General features: G+C 43.0%; 3 protein-coding genes across 13 annotated transcripts in view; 2 read left to right on the forward strand and 1 right to left on the reverse strand.

Annotated features, from left to right (window-relative positions):
- The window catches only part of sdt (MAGUK p55 family member stardust), an 84601-nt gene extending 82441 nt beyond the window's left edge, over window positions 1–2160 (reverse strand). For 2 of the 8 annotated variants that reach the window (XM_089475773.1, XM_089475772.1), the window contains exon 1: window positions 1238–2155. The gene's annotated coding sequence lies outside the window, so the exon portion shown is untranslated. Of the gene's footprint in view, window positions 1–1237 lie in introns of all 8 variants that reach the window. The other 6 variants (XM_089475770.1, XM_089475769.1, XM_089475771.1 and 3 more) reach the window with 6 other exon arrangements.
- Window positions 2161–2952: 792 nt separating this feature from the next.
- On the forward strand, window positions 2953–9510 carry slpr (mitogen-activated protein kinase kinase kinase slipper). 4 transcript variants are annotated; one of them, XM_089475791.1, is made up of 9 exons: window positions 2953–3064; window positions 3840–4236; window positions 4301–4923; window positions 4993–5159; window positions 5217–5392; window positions 5616–5636; window positions 5926–6117; window positions 6190–6301; window positions 6847–9510. In XM_089475791.1, exons 2-9 carry the CDS (start codon window positions 3961–3963, stop codon window positions 8976–8978), a joined length of 3699 nt encoding a protein of 1232 aa, XP_089331917.1. In that variant the 5' UTR covers window positions 2953–3064; window positions 3840–3960; the 3' UTR covers window positions 8979–9510. The 4 variants fall into 4 exon arrangements, with proteins under 4 accessions (XP_089331917.1, XP_017869216.1, XP_089331916.1 ...); XM_018013727.2 differs by having other exon boundaries at window positions 2986–3635; XM_089475790.1 differs by having other exon boundaries at window positions 2986–3166.
- Window positions 9511–9665: 155 nt separating this feature from the next.
- Window positions 9666–19173, forward strand: LOC149268134 (uncharacterized). Its single transcript, XM_089475796.1, has 3 exons — window positions 9666–11721; window positions 13460–13881; window positions 13951–19173. The coding sequence occupies exons 1-3, from the start codon at window positions 11375–11377 to the stop codon at window positions 14937–14939; spliced, it is 1758 nt and encodes a 585-aa protein (XP_089331922.1). The 5' UTR covers window positions 9666–11374; the 3' UTR covers window positions 14940–19173.
- The last annotated feature ends 601 nt before the right edge of the window (window positions 19174–19774 follow it).

A 19774-nucleotide genomic window follows, 5' to 3' on the forward strand; every position in this document is an offset into this window, starting at 1 on the left:
CACTTTGGAGAACAATACGCTTCATGCAGTGCAGAGGACAGAGAGAGAGAGCTCTTAGCCAACATGAGATTGAACGCTTAGGCTTTATTTTGGTTTTAGTTGCTGACAATCGAGTGATAAAATCGAAATTTAAGGCTGTCTACTATCTGCTAAATAAGTGTGACCCATAATTGTCTCGATTGTCTAGAGTTCCGCTTGGCCGGGTCTCGAGTGCCTGTCAGCCTGTCAGCCTGCAGGGTATGCAACACTTTTTTCGGCAATCTAAAGGAAACGAAAAACGTTCGTGAAATGTGCAAAGGAAGCAATAAAAAGAGCACACACGCATATATATATATTTGTATATACACAGACAGAGAAAAGGGCTAGCGCTACGAATAGCGACCACATCCTTCGAGCACAAATCAAAAGAAAATGTCACAATCGCCGTCGCTGCAAACGCCGCCAAGCGCAGCTACTGCGCAGCAACTGCGGGCCAAGCAGTTGACTCTCAGCGGACAAAGCGTAATGCCTAGAAATAGGGCTAGGTCATTTATGGAGCCCAAAACTTTGTGTGTGTGCGTGTAGTAGCTGCTAACAAGACATGCCCAGCACACAGACGTACACGAATATATATATATATATATATATATATACATATATATACACTCACATACTTACACATGCAAAAAGACAAGCAGCACTGCTCTGTTAGGATGCTGCTGCAGCGACGAAAGCATCGCATTTTGCTTGCCATCTACTACAGCGGCTGTCATACTGCTGGCACGCCCAGCTAAGCAGGGCTAAGCAGCCGCGGCTGGCGTCGCTGCTTGCTGCTCGCGTCACCATCACAGTCGCAGCAGCACCGAATTTTATGCCAAGGGCAGCAGCAACCCAAAGCACGTTTTGCGGCGCAGACATAACCTCAACTTCTTGCGCGCTGCTTACCACGCTGCCAGCGTCAACAGCGCTGCTTCTACCATTAGGGTAGCCATTTTATAGGCCAGGCAACAGCTATTTGTGTGGATTTATGTGCACACACAAACACATACACATTCATGTTTATATGTATGTGTACGTACGCGTTTAATGTATTGGTACATTAATTTGGTAAATTTTGACATCTCCCAAAAAAAGTAAAAACAAATTCTTAAATAAATAAAAAAAAAAATAAAATAAAAAAACAGTTCAATTTAAATAACATATATAATATACATATACACAATATATTAACATAAATAATTTTATTTAATTGGGTTACCCTAAAATTGGATGCTGTGCTCCTTTTGTAGTTTTGTTTTTAAAAATTTAACGTTACGTTTCGTTCCGTAAGCTTTGTGCGTTTCGTTTTGATGCTTGGCTTCGTCGTCTTCCTCATCCATCGACTTAGACTAAGTATTTGGGTGGCTGACTGAAGATTGAGCTTATCGGGCTAATCGTGGACTCTTTCGAGTTGTGCGTTTTCGTTTTATTATTATTTGATTGCAATTTGTTTTATTTGTTGCGATTTCTAGCTATTTTAACATGACGCTTTTATGGACATGGCTTGTTGTTTGGCATACGAGCAGAGTGCAAAAAAAATATATACATATATCACGCTTTCGTATACGCGTACACACACACTCAGTCAAGCAGACACACACACTTAAAAACACGCACGCACGCAGCGAGAAAAAAATCTAGTGGCGGCGGCTGCGATGGCAACGCGTTTAGCACAAAAAAAAAAATATATATATATATATAAAAGCGTTGCAAATGTAGCAAGACTTTGTGCGAACAATTTTTTTATTTATTTCTTTTTTGAATGAGCGAATTAAGTTTGTCATATGCGTTATAAAAACAAACTTCGCAGAAGTTATAAAAAAACAAAAACAAAAACAAAAAAAAAAAAAAAAGCAAAAAATTAAAGCGGTTGACAATTATTTGAATAGCAGAACCAACTCAGACAAGATGTTCCGTTTCCGTTTCTGTTACTGATTGGGATTCTTGCCGTGCAATTTTGCTGCGCACGCCCGCTTTAACCGCGTCCGTCGCACTAAAGTGTGCTACAATTTATGTTGAAATCTTGCGCGTAACTGAACTGAGCGTTGCGAATCGTTTGTACAGCAGCCGCCGTTGCCGTGGCCCGTGCACTGGCGCTGGCTTCGTTTCTGATTCTGGTTTACGGACTTTGGCTCAGCTGTCAATGCCGCAGCAGTGGCACCAACAGCAGCAGTAGTAGCAACAGCAGCCGAGGATGCTAATGCTAATGCCGACGCTGGACCAGCCGAGCCAGTGACAAAGTCAACTACAGCAACGGGTCAAGAGAGAGACCAAGAGAGAGAGAGAGAAAGAGAGACATAAATGAAAATAGCATGAGCGCGCGTGCGGTATTGCCGGGATACACAGCACAGCCAGCAGCTGCTTGACTACACCTGGATAAGTAGTATCGCTTTGGCCAATGAATAACATATTTTATATTCCTTTAGCTATTAATTTTGAATAGATTTCGTATTGCCGCATTTTCGTTGAACGCGACTGTTGAGCAGTTTTGAGTTGCCAGCATATTTGAGGAATGGAGAGTTGCCAGACAGAATAAGTTGCGACATTCCATTGAAATAAGTTAGGAGCTGAAGCTGCCTATTATGTATTTTGTATTGTGTAGCAATTCAAGATGCTTTTTATATGTTTACTTTTCGTGGCCTTTTTTTTTAATATTCAACGTTTGCATATTGTATTATATGACTATTGTCAAATATTCAGACTGTCAATCATACTGCTTAACAGTTTGTATAACATGTGTGTTATGTAGACCTTTAACAATTACAATTTATATGTAAATATTATCCATGCAAAAATCACATAGCACATACATACATGTATGTATGTTTTTCAGTGGTACAATGAATATGCGGTACCACTTTTTTTACAAGTCTACCGTTAACTGTAAACGTAAAATCGAGACATAGAGACGCACAAATGACCGATACATTCTGTTAATGCGACGCAGCGCTATTTAACACACTGTATCAGTGCCAACATATCGACCGACCGCCATTATTGCTAGTTGTGTGTCGGCCGTCTATCGCCCGTCGAAATATTTCTATCTGCAAGTTTTTCTCCACATAAGATTTTATTATGTTTAAGAAACATTCACGAAAGCAGAAATCAATACACTGCTAAACTCAAACGTTAGGCAAACGAAATCGAGGCAAGCATATTGCAGCACCAAAACGACGTTACGTTAACGAAACAGCCAACCAGCACCAAACAGCAGACATAAAGACTTGCATACACTCACGCACGTAAACGATAAAAACGAAAAACAAGAAAAAAACAAAAACGTCAAATATTTGTAGGACATACGTACAGGACCAATTCAAAGTTGATCAAACATATTAAAGGCGTCGTTGAGCTGATGTTAGCTTTTAAAAATAAAGGCTGAAGACAGCGAGCTGTGCTATTGGCTCTACCAGTGGAATAGTGTATTTGTGTACGTGCGTGCGCGTGCATGTGTGTGAGTGTGTGTGCGTGTGTTGTCTCTGATTGTTTTCTATTGTGTGCGCAGTGCGTGCGTTCGTTTGGCTGAGGGGGCGGGCGGGACAAGTGCAAGTGCCAGCAGCAGCAGCAGCAGCTAAAGGAGTGAAATCTGTGCAGCCAAATCGGCCAAACAGAACTGTGTAAGTAGCAACAAAACGCGCGCATGCTGCCAAGTGGGTGTGGTGGCGGCTGTTGCAGAGGGGGGCTTGCTTGGTGTAGAGAGGGGATATGCAGCGTGTTGTTGACTGCCTTCGTATTATTATTTTTGTGTTTGTTTTTGGTTTTGGCTGTTGTTTTAGTTTTTGCTTTTTCCATTTGCTTATCAAGATTTTGCGTCATTGCAGTTGAACGGGCTCGAGTTTCTTTAAAGAAGCGCGCGTCCATGTTTGAGCTTTTAATGCTAACTGAGAACAGACGACGGCAACTCGTTTAACAACTGCGCAACAAGGAGCAGCAGCACTGGCCATGCTCCCCATCAGCGAGGAGCAGCACGTGGACAACAGCAGCAGCAATCAGCAACCTGCGAATGTCTCAGATGAAGCCGCTGCGGCCGCGAATGGCCTGGCCGATGATAAGGCAGCTCTGGCCGCTGATGGCGGCCTGTGGACGGCACTATATGACTACGATGCACAGGGCGAGGATGAGCTGACACTGCGACGGGGACAGATCGTTGTTGTGCTCTCCACGGACAGCGAGGTCTCCGGCGACGTGGGCTGGTGGACGGGCAAGATCGGTGATAAGGTAAATATGCAAAATTAATAGTTAAACGTAATTAGTTACTCATCAGGGCTTATTCATTCGCCAGGTTGGGGTTTTTCCACGCAACTTTGTGACTGACGCGGATCCATTAGAATTGCCGCACGAAATCGACGAGTCGGAGTTGGACATCAAAGAAGTGATTGGCTCCGGCGGCTTTTGTAAAGTTCATCGCGGCTATTACGACAACGAGGAGGTTGCCATAAAGATAGCCCATCAGACTGGCGATGATGATATGCAGCGGATGCGTGACAATGTCCTGCAGGAGGCCAAGCTCTTCTGGCCGCTAAAGCACCGCAACATCGCGGCGCTGCGGGGGGTTTGCTTGAAGACGAAGCTGTGCCTGGTCATGGAATATGCGCGGGGCGGCAGCCTCAATCGCATACTCGCTGGCAAAATACCGCCCGATGTTCTCGTCGATTGGGCGATACAAATCGCCTGCGGCATGAACTATTTGCACAGCGAGGCGCCCATGTCGATAATACATCGCGACCTTAAGTCCTCCAATGTGCTCATCTATGAGGCCATCGAGGGCAGTGATCTGCATAATAAAACGCTCAAAATAACCGACTTTGGCCTCGCACGCGAAATGTATAACACGCAGTGCATGAGCGCCGCTGGCACCTACGCCTGGATGCCGCCCGAGGTCATCAGCCGGAGCATGTACTCCAAGTATGTGGACGCCATGTGGAATGTGGACAATATTCAAATGTAATTTATCAAATACGTATTCCATTGCAGATCGTCGGATGTGTGGAGCTATGGTGTGCTCCTCTGGGAGCTGATCACGGGCGAAACGCCCTACAAAGGTTTCGATCCGCTCTCCGTTGCCTATGGCGTTGCCGTCAATACGCTAACGTTGCCGATACCAAAAACTTGCCCCGAAACGTGGGGCGCTCTTATGAAGAGTGAGTGCAATGCGAATTATCAACAGAAAATCGATGCTAATATTTAGTGCTTTGCAGGCTGCTGGGAAAGCGATCCGCACAGACGGCCTGATTTCAAGAAGATCATCGAGCAGCTGGAGAGTAGCGCGTGCTCGAAATTTACGTTAACGCCACAGGAATCCTTTCACCACCTGCAGGAGCTGTGGAAGAAAGAGATCGCCGAAGTGCTGCACGATCTGCGCGAAAAAGAAAAGGTAACCAGTGAATACTCAATATGCAGCGATATCGTTGTATATTCTCTATTTGGGGTCCCGTATAGGATTCTTTCTCTCTATCTATCTTTAGTTCTGTATCTCGACATAAACATTTATCTTTCTTAAGCTCTCAAACGAAATTGTCTAATCATTTGATTTCACCGCCTTTTTTCTATCAAATTTTTCCGTCAATATTTGTTACCCAACTCCAAACCATGTTAAGCGTTTCCAAACTATCGAAGAGGTAAGCGCGCCTTGTTCCAAAAAAGGGCAAAACATTTTTGCTGCTCGATTTTGTTTCCGTTTTATTTCGAATTCGCTTCGTTTCTGTTGATGTTATTCGATTTGTTTTGGTCATTACTATTCGAGTCTTGTGTGCTTTAAGTTTGTCCCCCACCCGCCACGCACCCCCTATCACATGTAATTGCATGGATTTGCCAGAAATTTGCGAGTTTTGAGTCCGAGCGCCCCTGCACTGAAACCCCCATTCCCATTTTCGAGTTAATCCAAATGTGCTCGATCCCATCCCCTAGGAACTGCGCAACAAGGAGGAGCAGCTGAAACTGATGCAAAAGAAGCAGATGGAGAAGGCCAATAAGCTGCAAGAGTTGGAGAAGCAGCTGCGCCTACGCGAAATGAATATACTAGGACGCGAGCTAATGATGCAACCAGTGACTGTGCCCGTACCGGTGCCATCGAAACGGAAGCCCAAAAAGAGTAAAAAGGTAGAATTCAATGGATTCATTCATTCACCCCATTTCACTTTATTCATATATTTACTGGGATATTCTTTGCAGAAACCGCTGCAGATATCACTGCCAACGGAATTCCGGCACACAATTACGGCCGTTTGCGACAAGGTGGAGCCACCCGGATCGCCCTCCCTCTCCAGACTGCGCATTGTTACACGTAAGTAAGAAAGAAGTTCGAGTGAAGCTGTTTGAGATAGAACCCCAAAGACTGCTCCAATTTCATCTATTTAATCAATTCGAATTTAAGTGAAAATCAAGTGTAATGCAAAATGGATAGGAACATTAATATTACAAGAGATCAGAAATTAATATCAAATCCACAAACTGAAATATGAATTGAAATATATAGAGAAAGGAAATGATTTATTGACAAATATGAACTGTGATTACTGTTATCTTTTCTTAACATTCCAATACAAAATTTACTGTTATATAAACTGTTTTATGGACTGTGTAACACCCATTAATTTTCAGTTTTTCTCTTTGTAACTATTTGAATGCATGAATCAAAATTTGTAGTTTACTCAAGTTGAATTTTATTTTGATTATTATAACTAATCATGATTTGTATTAATTATTGATTTGTAAATATTGGTTTATTTATCGTTTATTTTCATCTCTTTTCTCTTTTTATTTTTTATGTGTTTGGTTTGTTTTCGCTTTGTTTTGTTGGGCTCGTGGCTCGTGGCTCGTGGCTCGCAGTGACCGATGGGCACAAGAACAAGACCTGGGGTCCATCGACAATGCACCAGCGCGAACGTTCGCTGCTGCCGACGCAGCAGGGCGGCCAGCCCGAATGGCCGGCACAGAGCTCGACGCACTCATCGTTCAGCAAGAGTGCGCCCAATCTGGACAAGAAGCTGCTGAACGCTGCGGCGGCGGCGGCAGCAGCAGCTGCTGCTGCGACGGCTGGCACTGGGGGCGCCACACCGACGCCTGCAACGGCAGCCATGGCGTCCCAGTTGCTGGGCAGCTCCAATGTGGGCAGCATTGCCGGCGGCTCGACGCCCACGTCGCCCATGTACTTGGGCGGCAGTGTGGCGGCGATTGGTGCGGTTGGCGCTGGTGTGGCTACAGGTATGCCATATTTAATACTGCATACCAATACCAATACCAACAACAACAACAACAACAGCAACAACAACAACAGTAATCACATATATAACAACAACCACAAAACTAATACAAACAGCATCATGTCATCCAATGCCTCGCCTCGATTAAACGGCAATCACAACAACAACAACAACAACAACAGCAGCAGCAGCAGCAACCACAATAACAACAACAACAGTAATAAGAATATGGCGAATCGCTCGCCTGCCACCAACATTTTTGGTCGCGCCCGCAGCCAGGATTATGGCCTGGATCTGCCGCACATTGGCTACAACAATGTGATCCACCTGCTGCCCGACGATAGCTCCGAAACGGACACCCTGACCCCCACAACGGGCTGCTTCCACTTCCTCAAGTCGAGCGCCTCCACTGTGGCGATGGCGCCGGTTGTATGCGGATCGCCGTATGGCGGCAGCCTCGGCAACAGTCCCGCTGTGGGCCGCAAGATGCTATCGCTAGACAGCCAGGTCGTGCAGCCCGGCGGCATGCAACTGCCGCCGGCTATGGCGGCTATGTCGCCGCTCGTGGCGCCGCCGACGCTGGAGCGGGGCGACAATAATACGTACGATCGGGCCTTCTATCGGGGCTTGGAGAAGAAGATATTGGCCAGCAGCGATCGCGTGAACTCCAAGTCGAGCGGCGACCTCACCATGTACAACTCCGCCACGCGGCTCACCGAGGCGCGAACCGAAATGGCAGAGGATGCGCTGGAGAGTCGCTTTCAGCGGAACGCGTCCGGCTCCCAATTTCCGCGACATTGCTTCTTTCGGCAACAGCCGAACAGCAATGAGTGCGACAACGACATCGATGACGATGACGAAGACAACGATGAGGAGGTGCAGCACCAGCATCACGACTGGGACCAGGACCAGTATGATCGGGATGCGGAAGATGAGCAGCGCAATATTCACTCACATTGCTCCTCGGAGCACTCGTCCTCAACCGTCGACACCTCAGCCAGCCAGACGCGTACCAACTGCCCCACATCGCGCAAGAGCTCGGTGACGTTTCAGATGAACTCCCCCTCATTGGAGACGGCGCCCGCAGCCACAGGAACTGGCATAGCAGTGAGCGATGCTCAGACGTCCATCGCATCGATCAGTTTCGGCACCAGCTATAGCTCCTGCGATAACGATAACGATAACGATGAGGATGATGACTGGAACGATCTGCTGCACCGCGCCGACAACGACACCAGCGATGTGGCACTGAACGGGGCCCAAGTCCACGAGAGCTGCATACTGCAGGCGCGCCGCATGAAGGATATTCAGCTCCACCCGGACGTGGTCAAGATGAAGGAGTGTCTGCTGGCCGAGCAACAGCGGCAGGACACCAAGCATTCAAAGAAGCAGAAACAGAAGCTGCGCTGCATCACCAAATCAAAGTCGGTCGAAGCGCCTGACAGCGCCGCCGCTAATAGCCAGCTCCAGCAGGCGCAACAAGAACAACAACAACAGCAACAGCACTCGTCAAGCGGCAAAATCAAGTCATTAATCAACCTGTTCACGCGCAGCTCCAAGAAAAAGTACACCAAACTGTCCGATCATCAACTGGCCCCAGCTGGCAGCAGAAGCGGCAGCATTGCCGAGTTCGGAGCCATCGATCCATTTGAGACGGAACTGCCCCTGGCGTCTGGCAAGTCCACGACGGGCCGTTCTGCGAAACGCAAAAGCAAAAAGCCTCAAACGCAATCCTGCGAGCAGCTGGAACGTGTCTGACTGTCTCCGCCTGCCTCCCACTGTGTGTGTGCGTGTGTATGCGTGTGTGTGCATAGGCCGTGTCCAACTGTGCTATTTGTTGTGTTAGTTGTTGTGGTCCAAGCCGTGCATCGTCGCAGTCCTGCATCGATCAATCAAATACCTGCCTATATATACATGTATCCAGTTACATATAGATGTATATGTATGCAGTCAACTATGAGCCCTTGTTTTATATTAAAACCATAGACTAAGTCTAAGTAACCTACACACACACACACCTATACACCCACCCACACACTAGCTCCTTACTGCTTGTATACATCTAACCATAACAATAACAAGGAAATGTTCATTTGATCTTTTTTTTTTTTTTTTTTACTAACGCTCCACATATGTGTAAGCAGAGCTCGCTAAAGTCTAGACACAAAAAAAAATAATGTTTCAACTGCAAATGAATGCACGATGAGTGTATTGTGTGGTCCAAGAGAATTCGACTCGAATAATAAACAAACAAACAAAAAAAAACAGAGTAGTGTTGAAGAATAAGAAAGAGCAGGTAAAGAGAAAGAGGGCGAAATAAAATACATATAGATAATCAGAAAAAGAGACAACGGAAAGAATTGAGGAAATATTAGAATAAGAGACGCGTGAGAGAGAGAGAATGAGTGAGGGAAAGTTTGCAATTTGAAATTGACAGATTCATCTTAAAGAAAAATCTATGGCAATCTATTGGTATACCATATAGAGAGAGTTTTAGTGAAAGCCCTAACAAATATGTCACAGCTACTATAGCTGAATATACTCTAGAGGGAAGCAAGCGAAACGGCATTTTCAATGGGTCGCAGCCCGAATACGAAAAGTGTAACTGTGGAATTGAATTTCATTAGATAAACTAATATATATATAAAGTTGAAACTCAGGTATAAAACGCGAAGATTATCACAAAATTATCAGAGCAAAATTTTGCTATTTGTATAGGTAAAGCGACCAGTGAAAGAAACTTAAGCAAATGAAAGCGGACTAGATAAAAATAAGTCATACGATATGGACATATATCTGGTTCCATAGGAGATATATATAGACATATACATATATATATAGCTTTTATCTATTCTTTGCTGACACAATGTGGAGCGTGGATAAATCGGAGAATTGTTCGCCACAACAAAAAATATTTATAAAAAGCGATCGACATATCTAATATTTCATATACATACATATAAACAATATACATGCATATATATACATATATATATGAGAAACGCACATTTACAACAAAAGAGGAAAATATTTTGTTGAGCCTAGCTTAGTCGTACTTCATATTTTTGTTCGTTTGTTTAATTCCTTCTGATTGCAGTAGCCAGATTGAAGATTCTCTCTGCTTCTTCTGCCTCTGCTCTCTGATCAATCCTGAATTTGTTGTAATCTTTCGATATTCTTCCTTTGGTATTCTTGTGCAGTTTTATTTACATAGATTTTAATTGAATTGCAATTGGCTTTTATTTATTTGTAGTATTTGATTTACAAAAATATAAATATATATAAAAAGAAAACCGAAAAAAAAACTGTGATGAAAAATAATTAGAAACCAAACATCGAAAAAAAAATAAGAAAGAAAAAAGAAATTTGCTTTATGTATCATTGCTTTTATTTTTCAAAAATACCCTGTAAGCATTGACAATGGCAACATTGCGGAAACTGTATTTCTGCCCATGTAAAGCGATTCTGTCAGCATATATGTATATAATATAATATATAATCCATCTATATGTATGTCTGTCTGCTAAGAATGTCTCTAAGAATATCTCAGATATTGCACTTTTGAAAACTCTCGATTTGCTGCCTTCACTTGCTTGCACTATGTGTACAGGGTACCGGCTAGTCGAGCAACGACGACTAGAGCACTCTTGTTCTATTCCTTTTAGTTTATTTGTTTTCCTTACGTGTTGGCTTGAATGTAATCTGTATATCTACATACATATGTATTTTGTAATTTGAAAGAGAAAACGAGATAAAAAAGAAGTGAAGAACAACTGCAACTACAACAACAACAACAACAACAAGCATACACATTAACGAAAACGGACAATAAATCATGAAAAATAATAAGAGAATAATTAATTTAGCACGAGCTTCTAGGGATCTCTCAATGGTATAGGTTGGTTCTTGCCCGTGGTGAACCCTGCCCCCGTCCTTGGGTTCCAGGCCCTAGCCCCTAGCTCCAAAGCCCCCAGCAACTTACTTGTCCCACTCTCGAGCTACTTACCAACACCCACAACCGAAGTAACAGTAACCGTTTAGCCACACTTTTCTCAACACTGTTTCGTCAACTGTTCACGCTGCCGCATTGCGGGCCCGCCCCCACAGGCTACCAGGGCAACAGCAAGGAGGACTGGCGCTCGGGACCAGCGGACATGCCCATCATGTCGCCATCTCCGTATCTGCTCAGCCGCTTCACCAGCAACGTGCCGCTGCCGACGCTCTACGCCGGCGACGCGGCCCGCAAGCCGAAGCTCTCCGTGATCGAGCTGCTGCTCTACAACATGGCATCGCTGCTGGCGGGCGTCGCTGCCGGCTACGATGTGCGCATGTCCAATGTGTCGCCGGTGCACCCGACGCTGCTCAGCGAGCTGCCCGCCTTGAAGGCGGCGCCGAGGGCGACAAACGCGGACGACCAGGAGCAGCTGCCGGATCAGGTCGATCAAGGCGAGCATCAATTGGAGGCGATGCGTCACTTGGGCCCCAATCGGAACTCTATGAGGTAAGTGCTTGTCAAACATTATACAAGCAAGGCGTTAAATATTTGACAATGGGATAATCTGACAATTAACTTTGACAAGTTTGTTTTGCAGTCAATTGTCAAACTTCGCTTAACCTGTTGTTAAGTTTGACCTAATGTTTAATAGTAGGAAGTAGATCTCCTGTCAAACCCATCTAATTCTAAGTTTTAGTAATTACTGTTATGCACCTGACTTTATGTTAAGTATTTAACAATTAGTTTGACCATAAGCTTTAACATCCTGCTAAAGCCTATTGACCTATTGCTAATGCCTTTGTCAATTGGTAGTTTTTTCATGTTTGACAATGTTGCTAATGTGCCTGTCAAAAATTAACTTGAGCGCCTTACTTATTTGACACAATGAAGATTAAATATGTATTTAAGATTTTGTTAAAGCGACAATCAATCGTGTTATTTTCGCTCAGATAAAATTTTAGATATTATACAATAAATCATAGTGACTGTCAACTTTAACTTCGTGTTAAAGTAGCAATCAATATTAATGTGTTGTTATTCTCGCCTAATGAGATTTTTAAATATTTAACAATTAGCTAAAATGATAATCAATTCATATCATGATTATCCCGCTTAAGTAGATACTAAAAATTTAGCATTTAATTAAAGTTCGAATCAGCTTTCAAATATGCTTAATAACTACAGATTTGTTTAACTGATTCATTTATTTAGTATATTTAGTGATTTGTTCCTAAAAACAAGTAAGAAAGCTCTAGTCGAGGATGCCCGACTACGAGATCCCCTGAACCCTAATTCAATCATTTTTCACACACATACACACACACGCAGACATACACACACGCACGCACACACAGGCATACATACACACACACACACACACATTCACAAACATTTACATACACATACACACACACATATACACACACATACACATACACATACACACGCATGGGCGGCAGTAAGCGCTTACTATGAGAACATAATTGTTTGTTTAATAACTTCTTTTGTGGACGTACGATCTTCATGAAACTTTCAGATTATGATTATAACATGAATATGGATGTCAAAGCACAAGTCTCTAGTATTTGAAATACGCTTTTTACAAAAGTGATGGTGAGGGGGGTAAATTTTAACAAAAAACGAAATTGTATAAATTGCATGTAAGCATACATTGAAAATTTGGAGACTCTAGCAATAAAGGTGTAGAAGATATAATCTTATAACTAGTTTTCGATAAGGTGTTTTATCGATAAAAAAGATTGGGGTGAGTTATCGATATTTAATGATAAACTCGATATCCGCGCTGTAATTACGGACATTTAAAAAAAATTTGAAGTATCTAGCTCTTATATCTTCTGAAATCGACGCGTACATACATACGGACAGACGGACAGGGCCAAATCGACTCAGCTCGTCACCCTGATCAAAAATATATATACTTTGTGGGGTCTGCCACGCCTCCTTCTGCCTGTTACATACATTTCAAGAAAACCATTATACCCTGATTTCCCATTGAAGGTGGGTTCAGGGTATAATAATGTTAAACAGCTGATAGTTGCCGCTAAAGTGCCTGTCAAACTGCTTGCCAAATCTCATCCTATCGATCTCAAGTCAAGCCAAGTTTAACATGATGTTTACATTCTGTGAACTAACTGGTAGTTAGTTACAGTTAAGTGGTTGTTAAGTATTTGACATTGGACTATGAACTTATTCTGAAAATTTTCCATTTCCCTCACCCATGCAGCTACTCAGCCCTGGATGGAATTACGGGCGCATCGATGGCCACGCCCAAGCCTCAGTCAGTGGCACAGCGACGCGTGGGCGGGAGCCAGACGTATTACACGCCCGTGCAGCGCACGCCCCAGCATCAGCTGCATCAGACAGCGGCTGTGGCGACAACGACTGTGCCGCAGCCTCAGCCTGTGCCTCAGCCGCAGCCGCAGCCGCCGAATCAGGCCGTGGCGCTGCTTTATGCCGGCTCCCAGCCGCCGACGCCGTCGCCGCGCCGCAAGCTGAGCAGCAGCAGCTGCAACAACGCCGACGGCTTCGAGGAGTTCCGCGTGGGCGGCGGCATTGGACCGCCGCCGCTCTATGCGCCCGCCGACTACCTGCGCAACGGGCCGAGCTACTCCAACGATGGCGGCGCCTATCGCAACGGCTATTTTGGTAAGTGTCCACCTCCAGTTGGCAGCTAAATATCACCGATTACTCGACTGATCCATCTGCATGTTGCAGGCTCCAACTATTTTCCGTATCGGCCAGAGCTGAATTTTGCATATGAGCGAGACTGCAAGTCGTATCCGGACTACTCCTACGACTACAACCATCGCCTGCCCGACTACTACGACTACCAGTATGAGCCGCCCGTGCAGGCAGTGCAAGCGGTGCAGGTGGCTGCGGTGGCAGCGCTGCCGCCGCTGCAAACGCGGACGCCGCCCCCGCGCGTTCCACAGATGGGCGTCAGTGCGGGCGGCCATCGGCGCACACCCTCGACGGTGTCGAGCAACTCGAACGTGCTGCTGGAGCACGAGGAGCTGCTCTACGACTACAACAATCTCAATCTGAACGTGAACCTCAACGTGGACTACGAGTGCGAGCCGGCGCCAAAACTAACGACGGCGTCGCAGCAGCAGCAGCAGCCGCCGCCCTCAGCCGGCCAGCAAGAGTTCTATGCCGGCTCGCCCAAGCTGCTCAATCGGATGCTGCACAGTCCGTTGGCCGGTAGCAAGTATGCGCCTGTCGCACGTCCAGCCAGCCTGCCCTTCGAGCAGCACACGCTCAGCTACCAACTACAGCAGCAGCAGCAACAGCAGCAGCTGCAGCAGCAGCAGCAGCTGGCACTGCAGCAGGCGGGGATTAGCCAGGGCAAGCTGCGCAGCTCGCTGAAGAAGTACAACAGCAACACGCTCAATGGCAGCATCTCGTCGCAGCAGGGCACGCCCACGAATCCAACGCCGCCCGACTCGCTGACCAGCGACGACAGCTCCTACTTGAGCGCCAAGGAGGGCTCCATTGGATCGCAGCACAGTCGGGTGCGCTTCAGTCCGGAGGCCTATCTGGATGCCAGCAACTTGCCCGTGGGTGTCTTAGGCAGACGCATGACATCGCCGGGTCTCCAGCTGCCCTCGCAGCAGCAGCAGCAGCAACAGCAGCAGCAGCAACGTAGGCATCGACATACCTCCAGCGCCAGCACCCCATCGCCGTCGGCCTCATCGTCCTCCTAGCAGGCGCGCCTGGCGCTGACTTTGCAGTTAGCGCGCAGTCCCGGCGCGGACGTTGGCAGCGCCGGAGGCGCCTCTGGCTTGGCCCTGGGCCTGGCCTTGCACCAGCAGCGGGTGCCATATCGCTGGTATTCCGGTGCGCGGCGTTCTCGCTCCGCTCACTACGAATATCGACTCTGAGAGCCGAAAAGAGACAGAGATAGCAATAGTGAATGCGAGTACGCGTGCGAGTGCGAGTGCGAGTGCGAGAGCGAGTGGGATGGCAAACAGTTTATAAATACATTGATACCTCAAGCATGCGTACATTAGAGCGAGAGCGCAAGCCCACACACACACAGACAGAGACAGAGACAGAGATAGAGATAGAGACAGACACACAGACTACAGCCTGGTGGTAGCAGATCCATGTTATAGTACCCAGATCTGTTACTGTATATAACCCCTATATAGTAGTCAACATATATAACCTCTTGACTTGAGCGATTTGCCTTAAATATTTATAGCATGAATATAGAGATTCGAATTCCGAAGAAGCTGCTTCAGACCACAAGCTCATGTTAAGTTGAAGCTTATAAATACCTTGATATATGTACATACATACATATATACAAATATATCTTAATTTATATATATGTATGTAGATATGTATGCAAGCATATGGTCGACTGTCTTTCATTGCGTTCTTTGATTAGATGCCACGCCTTATGCCACGCCCCCAAAAACAATAAGAGCTAACAAGTAAAACACTAATTGCAATTCGAAACTAACTAAGCTAAATACACCAATAACAACTCCATTTTTAAGTCTGAAGAAAACGTTTATACATACATACATACATCTAAATATAAATATATAATATATATACACACATATACATACATACATACATATACATAAAACTTGATATGTAACCCGATATAAAGACGTTGCTAAATCATTAGCTTTAGTTCCAAAATACAATTTGATCGATTTATAAACTCAAATTATATATATATATACATACAAATATATATATATATGTATATATATATATATATATATATATATATATATATATATATATATATATATATAGACATAAATATATATACATACATATAATTTAGGATTTAATATGCATTAACAAATTGAGCATACATATAAACTATATATATATGTATGTGTAAAGCAACAAATTGTACGTTTTGAAGCCAACAACAAATAATACGCCTGAATATATCAACAGATTTGGAAACACTATATATGTATATATATGAGCATTCAAATGTACTTCAATGTGGAACGCTTATTGAAATCGATCGATGCGAGAATAGCGACATCTACCGGCAGCCGCGGCTATGTAGAAAGCTGAACTCAGCTCTCTCTCTCCCACCATCTCCTTCCTGCTCACACAGCTCACGTTTGCGTAGTGCGGGCGTGCGGCGCTAGATGGCGCTATCTTGCATATCGAAAATTATGAACCTAATTTAAATGCTTGTTCGAATTGTGTTTGTTAAATGAATTGTTTGCAATAGCCTCTGTAGACTGCGATTACCGTTTTATACCTTAATGACATTTAATACTATTATTTAGACAAATTGTTGTTCATGCTCACAGAAAACTACAAAAATAACAAGGAAACCAAGCAATATTTAACAAAAAATGAAAAACAAAAATTAGAATTCAACCAATTTTATATAAGAGAATATTATAACTAATTAAATTTGCCTGAGAATTAATACAACACTAAATACGCTAATCAAATCAAATCAAATGAAATCAAATCAGAGAAACCCAGTTAACCAATATCACTATCACTATCACTATCATTATCATTATCATTATCATTACTATGAAAAGTCTTAGCGTAATTGCCTTCTGTTGCACGATTCATTGATTGTTGCTAGTTTTGCGGCTACCGCAGCCCCTAAATATGCAATAATAAATGCAGCTTGTGACTTATTTTTATGTACAAATTAGCTATTAATAATAAACAATTCATTTCATCACTATCAGAGACCAAAAAAACCAAAACCAAAACAAAAGAAGCAAAAAAAAAAACAAAAAGAACAACAAAAAAAAATTTCAAATAAAAAACTATTTTTGTACAAAAATATATTACAATTACTTTCTTGTGGTCTTATAAGTGCAATATTATTTAATTGGTCGCAAAGTTTACCTTAACTTTTCATCTAGCATATTCGTAGTACATTTTCTAACGGGCATCATCTAGTGGATCTCTGTACTGGAATATTATATTGGAAATATTTAATCCATCGTTAGGTCTATCCATCAATTAGTTCTCTATCTACATTTATAGATTATCATATGGAAATCAATACATAGTGTACAAAAGCTATGTATATAGTTGATCTTTGATCTTTGGCGCTCTTCTGTGTTTTTATTTAATCTATAAAATATTTTAAGCAGTAGATCCTAAATAAAATATCATAATGTCTTCTGCTATTATCATCTGAATACCCATTTTCAATATATATACTTATTGACACTTTCATTCTCATCAAGTACTTCTAGTTATCATTCTCTTTGTGAGTTCAATTTCAAATAGTTATATACAACATACGTAGTATATGGCTTAGATTCCTTATCTAATGAATAAAAATATCTCTAATTCTCATAGATGCCATTCAAAGCACTAGTATCCAAAAGAAAAAGGAAAAGACCAAAGCATTACTTAATTTTACATACATACATCTAAAAACATTTCCCAAATTTTAAGCCCTTGCAGTATGGATATTTCTAGCTGATTCTTATTAGTGCACAAGTATGGAAATATCATCAATCCTCCTATAATTGACACTGAATAGTGAAAGCATATATGTTTACAGATTGGATATAGATTATGAATACACTTGGGTTCTAGCTAGGAATTAGGCTACAGTTTTCACTGAGAGTCAGCGGAGAATCCAGTGCATTCCCTTTCTCTGGCAGGCGACTGGCAGTTGGTGTCTGCTGTGACTAGTCAAACCACCTGATGTACCCCCAAGCAGCATCTTCAGGTTGATCTTCATTTGCTTGGCCAGGTGCCCCAATTGATTCCAGCTTTGTATTTTACCGTTGCCTTTGCCAAAGTCGAAAAAGTGGAATGGAAAGGCAACTGGTCTCTTGGCCGCTTCGTCGCTTGGTTCGCACACCTGGCTCACCTGTTCTAGCTCGAGCTCGGGCGACCAAATGTTCCTCTGCTTTCGAGCTGACAAGTTCAGTGCCGTCCATCAGTCGCAACACTCGCATCGCGAAAGACTCCCAGAAAGGGTTTCGATCTTACAACGTGGATCTTGTGCTCTGTTTTTGTTTTGTTTGTTGTTTTCTTGGGTGAAGCTGTGAAACATTGTGTTCATGCCGTTTATGTTGTGTGTCGCGTGTTGCTTACGCGTTTCAGTGGTTCTGTTCAACATTGCTTAAATCTCGATATGGACAGTGCATCTGGTAAGTGCCCAAGGTCTTCCCCTATCAAATAAGCGATGCGTGTGCCCGAAGGCAACTCCAAGTTCAAGACCCGGTCAGATCCAGTTTGTGGTTCGCTAGATTGGCCTTCGCCTATTTTACAGCTGCAGTTGCCGCCAAAAAGTAAAAGAAAAACTAGAAAACCTGTTGGCGTGTGCCACTTACCCAGTGCAGAATGTAAGCCACTAAAATCAGAACACGCTCAAGAATCTGGCTTGGAGAACGACACTCAAATTTAGTTTGAGGTTGGTCATCTCCATATGACTATAATATTTAACCCATCGCATACTTTAGCTTTCCTTATCTCAACTAAATTTAAGTCTTGATCGATTCTTATATCTCTATGTATAAATATATATTTGTATTTATTATGTCTACATATATCCTATATTATATCGCTTTCACATCTCCCTCACAGTTTAAAAATAAAGGTATTTAGTATATTTCAAATCCTTAACAATTTTAATTCAAAGTCCAACACCAAAAACACGAAGTAAAAATAAAGTATTATCATTCAGTTAAAGTAAAAACTCAATGAAAAGAATGTAATCGGAGCAGAAGGAGCTCATTATTTATGGTCACATAAACTGAGATACATTTGGATATAGAAGAAATGAAATAAATACATATATACATGTGCAATTGTGATTCAAGGACAAGAAGTAGTTTAATGTTATCATTTGAAGCATAAATGTTGTCTACAGTTTACAATTCAAAAATTTGTATTTCTTGTTAATTGCTGAGCCCATTGCAAATGGGGAAATCAGGATATATTGGGTTTCTGAAATGTATGTAGCAGGCAGAAGGAGGCCAATAAACACATATGTACATATATGCTTGATCTGAGTCGATATAGCTCAGCAATGCATAAATTAAGAATCAGAGCTCAGGGAATCGCTCAGTAGAGCAGTCTCGACTAGAGCTCTCTTTTTTGTTTTCAATATTTAATATATTCATCTTATTTATATTATTAACTAGCTGGCCCGGCAAACGTTGCATTGCCCTCTACATTATTTCTAGGTAAAAAATTGTTGAAAGCTATGTTGTTCAGGTTGGGATACACTCTGATTAATTTATTAATCGGATTTTCATTCAAGCACCTTGTGGTAAACGACATTCTTCGTTTTTTGGTCGGGTGCAAGAACAAATAATGCGGATGGTTTGCCAACACGTGAGCATGCCACGTACAATTGACCATGAGAAAAACACGCATTTTCTAGATTGAGGCCACAAATAGTCAGAGTTGGCCCTGTGACTTGAATTTGAATTTTTTTTTTATTTTTGATTAGTCAGGTTTTAATCTTTTGATTTTTGTTTTAAATTTTTGCAGATTTTTGATTTGAAATATTTATAAAGTTTAAAAGTCCAAAAATATAAAAAGCCAAAAATACACT

This window comes from Drosophila arizonae, chromosome X (assembly GCF_054131065.1).
Source record: "Drosophila arizonae isolate 15081-1271.41 chromosome X, UAZ_ARI_1.0, whole genome shotgun sequence".
Classification (NCBI taxonomy): Eukaryota; Metazoa; Arthropoda; class Insecta; order Diptera; family Drosophilidae; genus Drosophila; species Drosophila arizonae.